This window comes from Dunckerocampus dactyliophorus, chromosome 16 (genome assembly GCF_027744805.1).
Source record: "Dunckerocampus dactyliophorus isolate RoL2022-P2 chromosome 16, RoL_Ddac_1.1, whole genome shotgun sequence".
NCBI lineage: Eukaryota > Metazoa > Chordata > Actinopteri > Syngnathiformes > Syngnathidae > Dunckerocampus > Dunckerocampus dactyliophorus.
In genome coordinates, this window is record NC_072834.1 from 4,118,973 (window position 1) to 4,133,388 (window position 14,416).

At 41.5% G+C, this 14,416-nt stretch overlaps 1 protein-coding gene across 3 annotated transcripts in view; it reads left to right on the forward strand.

The window, feature by feature from the left end:
* Window positions 1-14,416, forward strand: part of robo3 (roundabout, axon guidance receptor, homolog 3 (Drosophila)) — a 141,845-nt gene that overhangs the window by 98,277 nt on the left and 29,152 nt on the right. For all 3 annotated transcript variants that reach the window (XM_054754926.1, XM_054754925.1, XM_054754927.1), the window contains exons 7-9: window positions 4,079-4,203; window positions 7,688-7,859; window positions 10,377-10,582. In XM_054754926.1, the coding sequence (XP_054610901.1) occupies window positions 4,079-4,203; window positions 7,688-7,859; window positions 10,377-10,582 (503 nt within the window). The remainder of the gene's footprint in view (window positions 1-4,078; window positions 4,204-7,687; window positions 7,860-10,376; window positions 10,583-14,416) is intronic.

The following is a 14,416-nucleotide window of genomic DNA, read 5'->3' on the forward strand; positions in this document are numbered from 1 at the left end:
CACAACAATAATGGCGGTAGATAACATAAAGCCTCACATTACCCTTTTGGAAGAGCATCCATAAGCTGTACAAAAGGACTAAGCAACAATCTATATATCCATTCCACACTGAGGCTATGAGTACATCTACTGATCACATGAACTGCCTATCTAGACAATATGCGGGCAAACGGACTAGTTTCTTAGGCACACTGTCTGGTCGTCGGATAACCGAGACGGTGTAGGAAAACCGACACATATTTTTGGCAAAAAAAAACTAATCCTACCAAAACAAGGGTTTACGAAACCCACTGTATTTTAGTGCATGTAAACATAGTCAGTGTTAAAGCACTTTGAGGACCCTGAAGGTAGGAAAGCACTGTAGAAATTGAGATTACCAATAACATGTTGAAGACACACAGCCATAAATTACACCACTTAAAATGAAGTGGTGCGTTTCTGTTGTGAACTTTCCACACATACCTCGCAATTCAATGTGCCTTCTCTTCTCTGTTGTACTCTCAAAAGAGCGCAAGCATTCCTGTAAGAAGCATGCAATAAGGACAAACAGTCGCCTGAGTATATGGTTGCATTTTTACAAAGACACGACAGCAAATGGAATGAACCAGTAATGGGAGGAAATGATGGGCTTGAAGAACAGTTATGCAACCCAGCAGAGCAAACTTTGCTCTGGCATGTCACGAACACGAGGAGGTACGTATTTGTAAACACATACATTTGTCGGAAACACCCAAATTTCAGTTCCCTTTTCAAGTACAAAGACGGTATCAGTGTGGGACTGTGACAGCTGCCTGTCACGTCACCGTCCCCGAGGAATTCTTGTCCTGGTATTAGTCTTCCCTTCCCGTCTGTGACAGCATCAGAATGTTGTTGCAAGTGACAAGTGACACATTGAGGGTGTGGGTTGGGGGATCGGGGTAGATGTATGACATCAGTGCTCAAGTACTGCGCTTGTGTTTGTACGGTTGCGTTAACAAGAAGTTTACATACACTCATCATGGGCATGAGCGTCATAGTATTTTGGGGCCTTAAGCTCTTAAGCCGTGGACCATGTTTCTCCAAAATGACATCCACAGTAAGAAGTGCTTTTTCACTACATCTACATGGATGAGCTTTCATTGCACGAAGCATGTCCACTCCAGGGGCCTCAATCATAGCGGGAACGCCATTGTTTCTGGTCAAAACCATTTCAATGTAACTTTCTGAGTGAGACAAACAGAAAACAGATAAAGTTAAGACAAGATTCAGTGGTGTTTTGGTTTGTTCTTCAGTGAGTTTTAGCCGTAAAGGAATAAGGAATAATACTTGAAACGCTTGGAGTGGCTACTGTTAACTGTTAGCTTCTAACCTGGGTGAAGTTTGCCGTATTTTGTCGAGTTATTAATGACTCATGCCTGTCTGCGTTGGACGCCAGTCAATCACAGGGCACATTCACATTCACATTCATACCTATGGACAATTTAGAGTCTCCAATTAACCTAACATGCATGTTCTGGAGTACCCGGAGAAAAGCCACGCAGGCACGGTGAGGACATGCAAACTCCACACAGAGATCTTCCCGATCTCCCGACTGTGTGGCCAACATGCTAACCACACGGCCACCATGCGGCCCACAAGTAATCAAATTAATTACTATTTTAAACGTTAAAATGTCATACCGCTACCGTTATTATGCACGGATATCTACATCAGCTTTGGTCGCCATTGTTTACTACTACACAGGAAGCTAAATAGCTAGTCATCTGGAGTTGTGGTTGCTCATTCTCAGGAAACACTGCAAGAAAACGTTTTGGTAGAGAACTGCAAGTCACTCAACGGCATACGCCATTTCAAAACTAAATTCCGATTATTTTACATATTTGAATTTTTTTTTTTAAGGAAAGTAGTGCAAAAATGACATTGCCTGGTAACTAATTATATGGATGAAGGTGTAATTCCGTTACTAATTCAATTACTTTTTTGGGAACGAGTAACTATAACTCATTACTTTTTTAAAGTAATTTGAACACGACTGGTAAGGAATGAGTACAGCGTAATACAATTGCACAACTACGGAGAAAAAAAAATGGGTTTAAGTGCTGGCTAGCCGTTTGCCTAGATAGCAGCTAGCAGCAGCTGCTAAAGTCAACAGCTGAATTCACCGCCTGGAATTCACTCATCTCTTAATCCGCAAAATCCTTGCTTGCTGCTCCTTCTGATCGCTCAACCCCTGGCTCACCATCGCATCATCTCCCGTTGGCATGGCACTGAAATACTCTCACGTAATCTCACAGATAAAGCGCTAGCGGCTAACATTAACAGGAACACTAAAATACTAAAAACTGTGTGTCATAGCTACTCCACCAGCAACACTCCTGGACTGCTGACGTCTCAGATGGTGTGAGCTTAAGTGTTTGCGCATTTACAGTTTTGTTCACACGGGCACAAGCATGCAATCATAACAAATGCACAAAAGAAGAGATACTGTAACATTCATCATTATTGTATTTGCATGTTTTTGCAAGCAGACCAGAGTGGGAGAGGCAACAGGAAACTAGCAAAATGCAAAATTTTCATTTTGCAGGTTAAAGAAAAAATCCTTTATCATCACCCATTCTCGAAAAGTCACGAGTAAAATGTGCAAGCAGTGGCTGCTCTCGGATAGTGCTCACAAACGCTTATATCGATGTTAGCCAATCCAAAGGATGTCGACTTAAACGGGTTCCCCTGCAAAACTAAAATGAGCGGAATGCAAAACATTACCGAACGTCACTGGCATTGTGCGCAGTTTTTTTCCCCAGAAACCCATTTAATTTATTTTCCCTATTTTCGTTCTGTGTAAGGATGCTGATGTCTCCTTTCTTCCAAAATTTAAAGCCGAGTGTCGGGCCACATGCACCCATTATTGCTAATTATTTATCACAGCTGCAGGCAATGTGCTGGTTTGCCTCCCCAAATCTAACATCGTTTTAATCCCAACAGGGCTGCGGAGAGAACCATAAACAGAATATTTCGAACTGTCACTCTATTTGGGTCAAAGTTATGTTTTGTCAGACGAGGGAGAATGTTCAGCGAGTGTTAAGTTGGTGCTAAATTTATCGAATGGCCTGTTATGCACTGATCTGTTAGACGCTTCTGTTTCTGCACAACAATTGCATTACATAGGCACCAAGTATTACGCAGCATTACTTGGGTGTTTCAGATCTTGCATCAGCATGCAGAGGACGCCTGTCCTTGCGGTAGCAGGGGTGCAAAAGGAAAAAAAAGAAAATTAAAACATTTGTTTTTCAACCAGAAAATCCGCAAATTAGCAGGGCCGCTGAATGTTGAATCGTGATTGTGCAGAGATCCCCCGTCGTCTAAATTGGTTCATCTTGATTTGTGGTGATTTGTGAGTCAATTACAAGATGTTCTGGGCAAAAAAAAAAAAAAAAAAAACCCTAAACGTCAGGTTTGTAGGTCACCTTTCTTCTTGATCCCGATTACCAGGCCAATCACATCGTCGAGGGGGAAACAAGGCAATGGGGGCTGCAAATTGAGGATAGGCTGTCTCACTTTCTCTCTGCTGTTAAGGCCACAAAGTGTGTTTGTGCGTGTGTGTGTGTGTGTGTGTGTGTGTGTGTGTGTGTGTGTGTGCGTCTTTTGATTTCTATTGATTCTGTAGCAAGTGACAGGCTTACCACCACACAGGGGGGTTTGAATGCATGGTAATGCCTGCACCAATCCTAATTGATTTCTCATCTTCCCACCTGATCTCTCGGCCGTCTTCCAGTCCCTCTTTGAATTAGTGGTTAAACAAAGAGACAAAGATGGGGACATGACATTTTCTACTCACATTAAAAAAATCTATTTTCAGCAAACAAGGATGATCTGTTTTACATCTTCCCGCCTAGCCCGCGGGGCAGTTTTTGGTACCATAGGGCCTTTTTTTGAATTTCTAAAGAGCCTTTTTCTTAAAGTGCGTTTGTTTTTTTGGTTGTAAGAATTGTAAATCGAAGCCGGCGTATGCAGTAATGGAGATATTTTTGTTTTGAGGGAGCTAAAGACCTGCTGCGCCGTCGCCTGACAGTCACAAATGTTTTAAATCCTTTTTTTACAGTGCCTCCTCAGATTGTTGTGCGACCACGGGACCAGATCACAGCACCAGGTCGCACTGTAACCTTCCTCTGTGGCACGAAAGGAAACCCTCCACCTGCTGTCTTTTGGCAAAAAGAAGGAAGCCAGGTAGGGAAATGTGTTTGTGTGTGGGAATTCTTGCAGGTCCGGGTTTATACGACCTTGTTAGTGCTTTGGCACGTCCAGAATACAAACGCATCCTGCCAAACATGCTGGTGCAGTTGAAATAATCAGCGTCCTTCGAAGTGACAGAAGCAGCAGCTTTGTGCCTCTCATGCTGCAAAGGAGAAGAATTTAGATCGCAGCATGGAAAGAACACCCACATATGTTACATCGTTAGATGTGTCTCGATGGCGCCTAAGGCAGCATATGAATTTTGTAACACTCCGTGTAACCATGGCGACAAAATGCTCATAAAACCTTGCTTACAATTGTCACTGAAAATGAATGGGAAGCTGTCGAAAGATGGGATGCGCTTGCAGGCCATTTTAGGGCAGTCAGGCAGCAACACACTTCTTTGATGTTCGATTCTTCCATTCAATGCTTCTTTTTACTTTTATGCCCCAAGTTACACCAGTTGACATGCTAACTGTTAGCATTGTTAGCATTCCCGTTTTGATGTTATACTGCCATGATTTAAATAGTTAGCAGTTAGCACTTTTTCTATATACAGTAATACCTATCTCACTAGGTGTTAGCATAACAGTTGTTAGCATATTTGCATTTCACCTGCTCTAATGTGGAATAGCATCTGCCCACATGACAGGATGTAAAATGCTCCCTAAAGCTCCTGTTTTTTCGCCCTCTGTACATGTTTATCTGTTAGCATGACAACTGTTAGCATGCTGAAAGTGAACTAGAGGTTTAGCATTTTAGCACCTGCCTTTTTAAGTAAGAGATGTTCCCATATTAGGACAATGGATGCACACATAATGCTAGTATAGCATACTGGTTTTATTCGCACTTCATTTCCATTTTGTTCGGATATTATCAACTGGTTTTATTAGCACTTCATTTCCATTTTGTTAGGATATTATCAAAGTTAAAATAGCAGTTATCAAGTTTTGTTTTATAGTACTTATTTTGCCAGGTGATAGCATAACAACTGTTACTGAGCTTGTCGACTATTTTCACATAATAGCATGTATGATGTAGAGACGCCTTTGCAATTCATGTACATTGAATCTATTTTTCCTGTCTGTTCACATACAAACTCTTAGCATATTAGCATTCTGCTTATCACGTTGATATTTAGCACTTGTCCATTGAATCAAGAGACGTTCCCATGCAAAGACAAGGTACCCACAACGGCTGCTAGCATGATACTGTCGCTCTTAGCATGATCGCTTCTAGCATTGTTAGCATTTATTTTTCGTTGCCATACTGCGCTTGTTGAAATAGTTGCAAATGCTGGGCTAGACTTAGCGAAAGGTAGAAGGTCCATTTAGCGTGTTAATCGAGCCTTTATCAATTGGAACATCATCTAACGTGTTTAAAAAGATGGCTTCAACCAAATTCATGGGAAAATGTGTTTTTTGAGTGCATGTAAACATGCTGCCCTCCCCATCATCAACTGTCAAGCTTTTATGCTGCATGGATGTCACTCTGTGAGCATGTCTACAAATGTGTGTGTGTGTGTGTGTGTGTGTGTGTGTTGCACAAGTGTGTGATAAGCTGTGCAGCATGTTGGAATGCCTGATGAGAGAGCGTGGGTGTCTGTAGTGTGGTTTCCAGGTAGAGATGAAAGTGAGGAAGAGAGAAATTGTCTGGAATTTGTGTAGGAGAGGGCGCGCAAGGGAAGGGGGGGAGAGGGATCAAATCGAAACGATCCCGTAGGAGTGAGAGACAGAATAGACCAGGAATCATGTTGTAAATCATTTTGCGAATGGTGGCTGGTTATTACCAAAACAAGGAATAGTTAGTATCTAGTTTTCTACAAGGCGAGGGTGTTAAAGTCAATTCAATTCCATCGCTGTATTCGCAGGCTTGGTTTGTAGCTCTCAACTTCAGCAACGACCACACTTCTTCTACCTCTTTATTCGCCAATCACACTCACGTCACGAATGCACCGGATTCCTAACATTAACGGCAAAATCAGATGGTTAATGTATCGCTCTGGAGCTCCGTGCAAGACTTCACCTGGTGGGGTAAGGATGACTGTGTGAAAGGTGAGGCACGAGCCCAGAATTACAAGGGAGGAGCTTGTTAATCACGTCAAGGGAGTCGCCAAGAAAAAGCATTAGCAACACATTTTCATGTAATGGATTGAGCAGTGCTCGCAGTGCAAGGTATACCACGATATGAAAAAGTCACGGTTTCACAACCACTAAAATTGCCCGTCATACCGTTCCTGCACTATGAGAGAAGGTGGAGGTCCAGAACCCACTGGTGTGAGCTGTGTTGCCAAAAGTCGGGCATAGATAGCACCGGCATTTTTAGCTGCCCGGTTAGCCTGGTTAGCATTGAGCGGCGCCGGTACGGCCGCGCTGTTGTCGGTCGACATGTTACTCACGTCGAGGGTCACCAAATGTGGAGATGAGATTGAGAAGGAGACAGGAGTGGTTGCTAACAACAATCACATGACCGGAAACTGATGTTTGTGGGAAAAGGTTGACTGGCACATTGACCTCTATGAAATAATAATGTAACATTATGAGGGTTTTTTTTAAGATTATTATTTACTTTGTGACCTACTTGAGTCGCTTGATTGCATTTTTTGGCATTTTGCTGTTTTTTTTACTAAGAAAATATTCATGGTGTAGTGACTTGAGTTAGATTGATTAGCCACAGTAGACAGCAATGACAACTAGGGATGTCCCCATCCACATTTTTTGGCTTCCGACCCGATCCGATTTTTTTTGTAGCCTTGCGATCCGATCCCGTTCCTTTTTATTAAAAATAACAAAACTAAAGTATTTCTTCAAAGTATTCTGTGACTTTTTTAATTAGCTCTTGTGTGCTTTCCCCAGGATAAAAGGCGGAAGTATCATCCGCAGAAAATACCAACTTTAAGTCTGTCATCACTTTGCAGATGTCATTTCCTTATTTCCTGTAATCAAGTACTTTTTACTTGATAGCCTTTATTTAATGTTTTTTTTACATTCAGCCTCTCTTGGTTACAATAAACCTACCATCAAACGTATGGACTGGTCATGCAGTATGTTTGTAAAAGGCTCAACTTATTGTCACCATTGTACACGATAGACTTTGGTTTACAAGGATGGAAGAAGGTCTCTTGGCCAAACATAAAAATCCTTTAGTTTACTGGCTTAAAGCAACAGCTGCTGGACTGTGTAATGTATGTGAAGCAAAACATAAAACATGGTAGCTTATTGCTGAAGTTTGCAGGTGTCATGATCTGTTTTGGTTCGTCTTGTCATTAGCCTGTATTGATATCTGCTCCCCCTGCCTCCTCTTATCTGTCTGCTGTCCATCCTCTGCTTTTCTTGGGACGTACGGAGACAGGCGAACGTAGATCTGCTCGTTCTCTTGTTTCTCGCTTGTTAAACTCCAGTCATGCAAGCAGCTAGCAAGCAACAAAAGCTTCATTTTTTAAATGAATTTGTTTAACCTGCTTCTTTTTTTCCTCCAGATGTTATTATTCCCCATCCAAGAGCAGTCACAACCAGGACGCTTTTCTGTGTCGCTTAGCGGTGAGCTCACCATCACGGATGTTCGCAGTGAGGACTCGGGCTATTACATCTGTCAGGCCATCAGTGTGGCGGGAAGCATACTTACCAAAGCCCTTCTGGAGGTGGAAAGCAGTGAGTGTCATCGCACACACACACACACACATACACTTGTATACTTCTTTAAGTTTCTTGCTTTTTAAGTTTTTCCTCGCCTGGTCCTGGACCTGCCACTTGGTAACTATTTGTTGTGAATTGGTTAATAACATGAACTTGACTTGCATCCATCCGTCTTCTATGCCGCTTGTCCTCACTGGGGTGGCGGGGGTATGCTCAGGCAGGGAGAGGCAGGGTACACCCTGGACTCGTCGCAGGGTACATATAGACAAACAACGACAAACAACGCTCACATTCATACCTATGGGCAATTTGATTGACACATCTAATTCACCCTAAGTCAGTAATAATTTATAAATACGTGACAATTCAGGTCAAATATACAGCATACATGTATCACTGTTAAAAAAAACAACTCACAGTTTTACATGTTCAGGTCTTTATGCTTCACTGATAATGTTTTTTCGTCAAGCTTTCATATTTTGCTTTGTTTGGTGGCCTTTGAACGCACCATAGTTGTGCACTGAGACAGTAAAACTTATATGCGCTGTCACGGCATCACAAATCCACCAAACAGAAGACAAACCGCCGTGTTAGTGGTGAATACTTATACGTTTTATCATTCAAATGCGTTTAATACTGTAAGTGTGTGAGGCATATTTAGGGCTTAAACCTGGCTTGCATCGCGAGTGAGCAAAGGCTTTTATTGCAAATGTGGATCTGAAATATGTGTGTGTCAAAGTTGACGTGTGCCGCGTGTCAAAAATACACATCAGAGATGCACAAACACTCAAGCACTTTAAAATCCTGCTGATAACCTTTTTTCACTGGCATGCAGCAAAGACTGAACAAGCACGCTGATTTTATTTTGTATATTTTATAGTTTTTAACTTAATTCACTGTCTGTGCGTCTTAGCATATTTATTGCTTGATTGTATTTGCTGTCTTATTGTCTGTATGGACATTGAAATACAACAAACTACTCCCATAATTCATTTGGATTTTTTTTCATTCGTTAAAATTTGAGCTGACGCACTAAAGACATCTCCCAACGGGCCGCATGCACAATGCTTAATCCCCTTTGCTCCCCGTTTCTCCTTCAAATCTGTCTCAAATTGAAATACCCCTCCCCCAAATGAGCAGACAGCAGGAGGTCTTATCTGATGTAATCAAAGGGGACAAGTGGTGAAAGCCCTATGCAAATAAGTGCAACATATGCTTCCTTCCCCACATCCCTGCCATTCTGGGAACACACAGGGATCATCCTGAACCACTCCTGGGTGGACCTTTGACTCTTTCACTTGGTTCCAGTTTGCTAGCAAGATTAGATCTTCTGATGGCACAGTTTGAACGTGTGCATCATATATCCAGGCATATTGATCATTTATCTGAAATAAAATAACTATGTCTAAATAAACCTACTGACTGATAGACTCCATGTATAACGCAAACAAACATACAGATTGGTTTAACCCAGGGGTCACCAACGTGGTGCCCGCGGGCACCAGGTAGCCCCCCACGACCACATGAGGTGCCCTCAAGCCTGCTTTCCATTCAGGTTTTCAGTTAATAGAATACAGATACAGATACAAGAGACAGAGTGTTAACTTTATTATTCAGCAGTCACTGGCTAAATATCAATCAGTTCTATTAAAAGCCAGCTGTTTAGTTTAACGGAGGCTGGAATGGCCGATCAGCATAGTTTCAGAGCAACCAATAGTCTTGTAGTTGTCTAGAAATTGACCCAATTTTACATAGATCAGTCATTTGCAGGCAGTTTAAGGTGACTGTAATACTTTTAATACTTTTGTTGTTAGAGCATAGAAAACCTGTGTATGGCCTTCTAAATACGTTTTTTTAACATTATTAGAGCCCTCTGGACATGAAATAACACCCCTATAGTCACTGTTACACTCGTATTACCCAATATAGTAGACAAAATAAGAGTAATAAGCCATTTCAGACATAAATAAGACTTGTGCTCGTGTGTGTTACTATAAACGTGTTCTTTATGGGACCTGAAAGGGAGGCGGACAGGAAGTGACATCTGGGATTCAGAGTTGCGTTTCAGTTTTGTGTGGGTTATGGCTGCAAAATTAGCCCGTGTTTTTTGTTGGATTTTTATCAGGGATTATTGTGCCTGTAGTGACATAATTCAAACCTGCAGTAAAAGCCTATTTTTCCGCCGATCAAATCCGATACTTTTTTGCTTCACCATCATTACAGTAACACTACTGACACTAATGACCAGTGTAGAGAATACTATATTTCATCAGCGTCTTTGAATGCATCTTTTGAATGCCTTATATTTGTATTTTAGTTAACTTAGACATTTTTATACTTGAAAATGGTTTAAAAAAGATGTAACACATGCTTAAATATGCATTTATTAACTTAATAATAGGCCATATTCAACCATGAAACAGCATGATTTACTGAAGATACGTGAAACTGTGAAATTCAAAGTGGCGAGGGACGACTGTATTTAAGTACTAGACCAACTCTATTGTCATTTAACTGTTTCTGTTCCCACAGCACCTTCAGATCACGTCCCTCCAATCATTCGCCAAGGACCAGCAAATCATACTTTTGCACCAGGTTCCACAGCACAGTTACATTGCCACATCATGGGCAACCCAACTCCCAGCATCCAATGGGAGAAGGACGGCCAAAGGATTCTAATAAGCGATGGTCGAATCAGCCTGATGGAGAATGGCACCTTCCAAATACATAATCTTCAGGTATGTAAAAGTTGTATTTTTTCTCTTATGCCGTGGAACCCGTTTCAGTAGACCCTGTTTATGTTGACAACCCATACCTATCAACCATTTTCCATGGGAAACTCACCTGTTTTGCAGTTTTTTTCCAGTCGTCTTCCCGTTTCCAGTATTTTGGCTCTCAGGTACTGCGGGTGACAATAGCGACAGTATCCATGCTTCAGTCTACAAGGTCAATGGCGCAACGCATTGGTAGTTGGGTCTTTTAAATGGCAGAAAACTGTGGAAAAATTACCATAGGTGAAAAAATCCTTCATCATTGTCCATTACCTTTACGTCTCTGGCCAAAGTCACAAGTAAATGTGCAAACAATGGTTATTTTCCATCGACATGGGTGTCAATTTGAACGGGTTCTGCTGTACCAATACCTCCAATTTCAGGATACTGCTGCCAGTACCAGACGAAAGCGGTGACATTTTAATATACACCTTTTTAAATGAATGCAAAGCTCCCTCATAGTTCATTTCCCTAAAGGGATACTTCAAACATTTGACATGAGGTTGTATGACATCCCCATCAGGAGTGTAGTGCATCAACGACTTTCCCCCCACTTCGTCCCGTGAGCCGAGTTCCGGTCGGTTTTTGGTGTCGAGGATAGTTGGTGTGGTCACTCGAGTAAAGCGTTCTGCTTCTCAAAACAATATGGGTTCAGAAGAGTAAGACCTTTGCATCACAAAACAGTTTTCCATGAAAAAGTCAGACCTCACAGTCTATCTGCGTTATTTTCACTCCGTTCGTATCACTGCGCAGTCATACCAACAGGGAGAAAATAACACCGATTGATTGAGAGGTCTGACTTTTTCATGGAAAATTGTTTTCTGATGCAAATGTATTACTCTTTTGAACGCATCTTGTTTTGAGAAGCTAAACGCTTTATATAAGTGACTCCACCAACTAGCTGGAACTACTTTCCTCAACACCGACCAGAACTTGGCTCACAGGATGAAGTGGTGGAAAAGTCACTGTTGATGCACTACACTGCTGATGGGAAAAAATACCGAGCAATCTCTTTTTTTCTAACTTATCATTCCTTTAACACCAACTTTTGCAGAAAACTCATTAAAATCCATTCTGAAGTGACCACTATTCAGACATTGACATTGACAGACATTTCTGAAAAACATGATCAAATGCAGTGTTTTACTGACCGGAGAAATATGAAACACTTTAACAGAGGACATTTTACAGTTGACGCAAATGAGAAATATGCTTTTAGGCACGAAGGAAAGGCGGAGAGTAGATTCTCAAATCCATCCAACATTGAGGCGTGTTCACCATGATAATGAGTATGCAAGACCATTAGCGATCGTTAGTGCTGTCCTGTTGCATGCTAATGAAATCCATTTGGCACAGAAGTGCCTCCCGGGTATGAAGTAGCACCTGAGGCCACAGTAGTATTGCTGGGATGAGAGGCGGCTCACCCATTAATTGATTGTGGGTTCTTAATGATTAACAATCGTTGAGACTTGTAATTAAATTCTCAGTACATCACCGCAGTCAGTCTCTGAACAAAAGAGCAAGATCGAATCGGGAAGCACATGGCTGGATAAGTGGTGGAAGAAATAGAAGAAGCACTTTCTCTCAAGTGAGATTAAAAGTGAATGACTTATCATCTTTGGGAATCATCCAGCCTGCCGTCCTTGTATTTGATGTCGAAACGGAGTTGAAATGTTTAGCTTTAGTGAAGTAGCATAATAGAGGAAGTAAAGTAATTTTTACAAGGATTCAGATGATTTTCCTCCATCCTTGAATCTGCTGCGTATTGTTCCGCCTGGGCGACCTACTCAACATGTAGACAATGAAAGAAAAAAACAGCACAAAAAAACAAGCTATACATTTTCAACCAAACTTTATCATTAAGAGTTTGCTACTTATTTCATCTTCATTAAAAAAAACTCACTCTTTTTTTTGTATCGTCTTCTCGGAGCTGCTGTGTGCAGTCCCAGTGATTACCACAATGACCCATTTATCACTGTTAAGTGCAGTCTCTAGTTTCAGAAACCATTGTTTTTTTCAACTTGTTTAAGACCTTTGGTAAAAATAGCATTGAAAATTCTGTCCTCTCTGCTTAGAGAGATATGAATATTTCTCCGTAACCTTGACTACAGGCTTCTGCTTAGGGTACTTTTTAAACCAAGCATCTCATGGATAACAGACCTATCTCTCACGTCTTTAATTGATAATGTATGTGGCTACATGGTCAAGAAGCACTGCTCTATATCACAACTCTACTGCTACATTGAGATGAATTCCACTTCCGACTTTATGGTTGTCAAAATATTCTCTTTGCCATCACTGGTACCCCCCAAAAAAGCATAAATACAGTTGCTAATGAAAAAGCCTCATATGTTGTCGTTTTTACTGGAGTCTTCTCAATCTTATTGAACACACTTTGGGACGATTGTTCTAGAGCTCAGCAGGAATGTTTTGATTGATATCCAGCACAAGATTGCCAAAGTAGCTAAGGTTAGATGTTACATTGGCGGCGATATTTCTTGTCCATTCTCTGCCAACTTAATTTCCTTTAAAACTTTGGATTGTTCTATACAACAGCAAGTGCCCTGCAGATTCTGGAAAACACTGGAAGACACTGGAAAACAAAACGGCATTCGTAAGTTTAATCAGCAACGTCATTTTTTACGCTGTTACTCCCAAATCTGGACGAGACAAAGGTGAAATCATGGCACATATTGTTGCTTATACTGTAAATTTGGTTGTACTTGACGGATCTACAACATTGAAAGACTGCCCATGCAGAGTTGTGTCATTATGCCGCGCCACCTATAACTCAGATGCATGAACATGGGCGCCAGCGTGTTCCTTGACCCATTGCACAACAGCTGCTACAGCTGCTGTTCTGGATTCACAAGCATTCACCTCAGAATATTTGCTATTTCATCATGTTTAAGGAGGTGGAAAACAACCACTCAGTGTAGCAGAAGAGTGTTATGTTGTGACACACAGACTGTTACCCAGCTCGTCTGCAAAGACCTGCCTGGCATGTGACATGACATGAATAAAGGCAATCTTTCAAGTTGAACAGTGGTTTAGTTTTGACCTGTCTGAACTGGAAGGATTGCCTCGAGAGTTACAGATTAGATATATAAATGGTGAAATGGGGCTTTCACTTTTATAGCGCTTTTCTACTTTCTCACCTCATTCACCTACTGATGGCACAGCATCAGGAGCAACTGAGAGTTCCGTATGTTGCCCACGGATACTTCAACATGGTCACTGGGGCTTGAGTTTAAGAAACGACCACTCTCCACCTGAGCCATGCCACCCCGTAGCAATACAGCACAGTAATAATATGACAATAAGTGCAGTTAACCCTGAAATAATGCATGTAAATGCATCTAAATAAGTCTGTTTGTTTACCCTTACAGATGCTGAAAATCCTAAAACAACTGGCAGTTTGTGTGTGTAGGGGTTAGAGAGGTTTGTGCCGCCATGCTGCTGTATGCTTTATGTGTGTGTAAACACAAGGGACTTGTGGGAAAAGGCCACAAAGCACCATACTATGTACAGTAATCTGGTCAAAGAAGAATCTGAAGTGTTGCCTTTAATTCCCAGAGTACACAAATTATAGACTGAAGTCAAACGTCCCTTTTGTACTCTCCTCAGAAAATCTGTGTCACCGCTTATTCTCTCTGACCACACTGGCGAGCAGCGGTTTCTGTATTCAGCAGTGCACATTCTGATAAAAACTTTGCATTGTGGCAATGAATGGCCTCAAATAAATATACGTTTCACCCCATGTTTATTCTGCAAACTCTGCAAACTAATAGTGGTGTCACA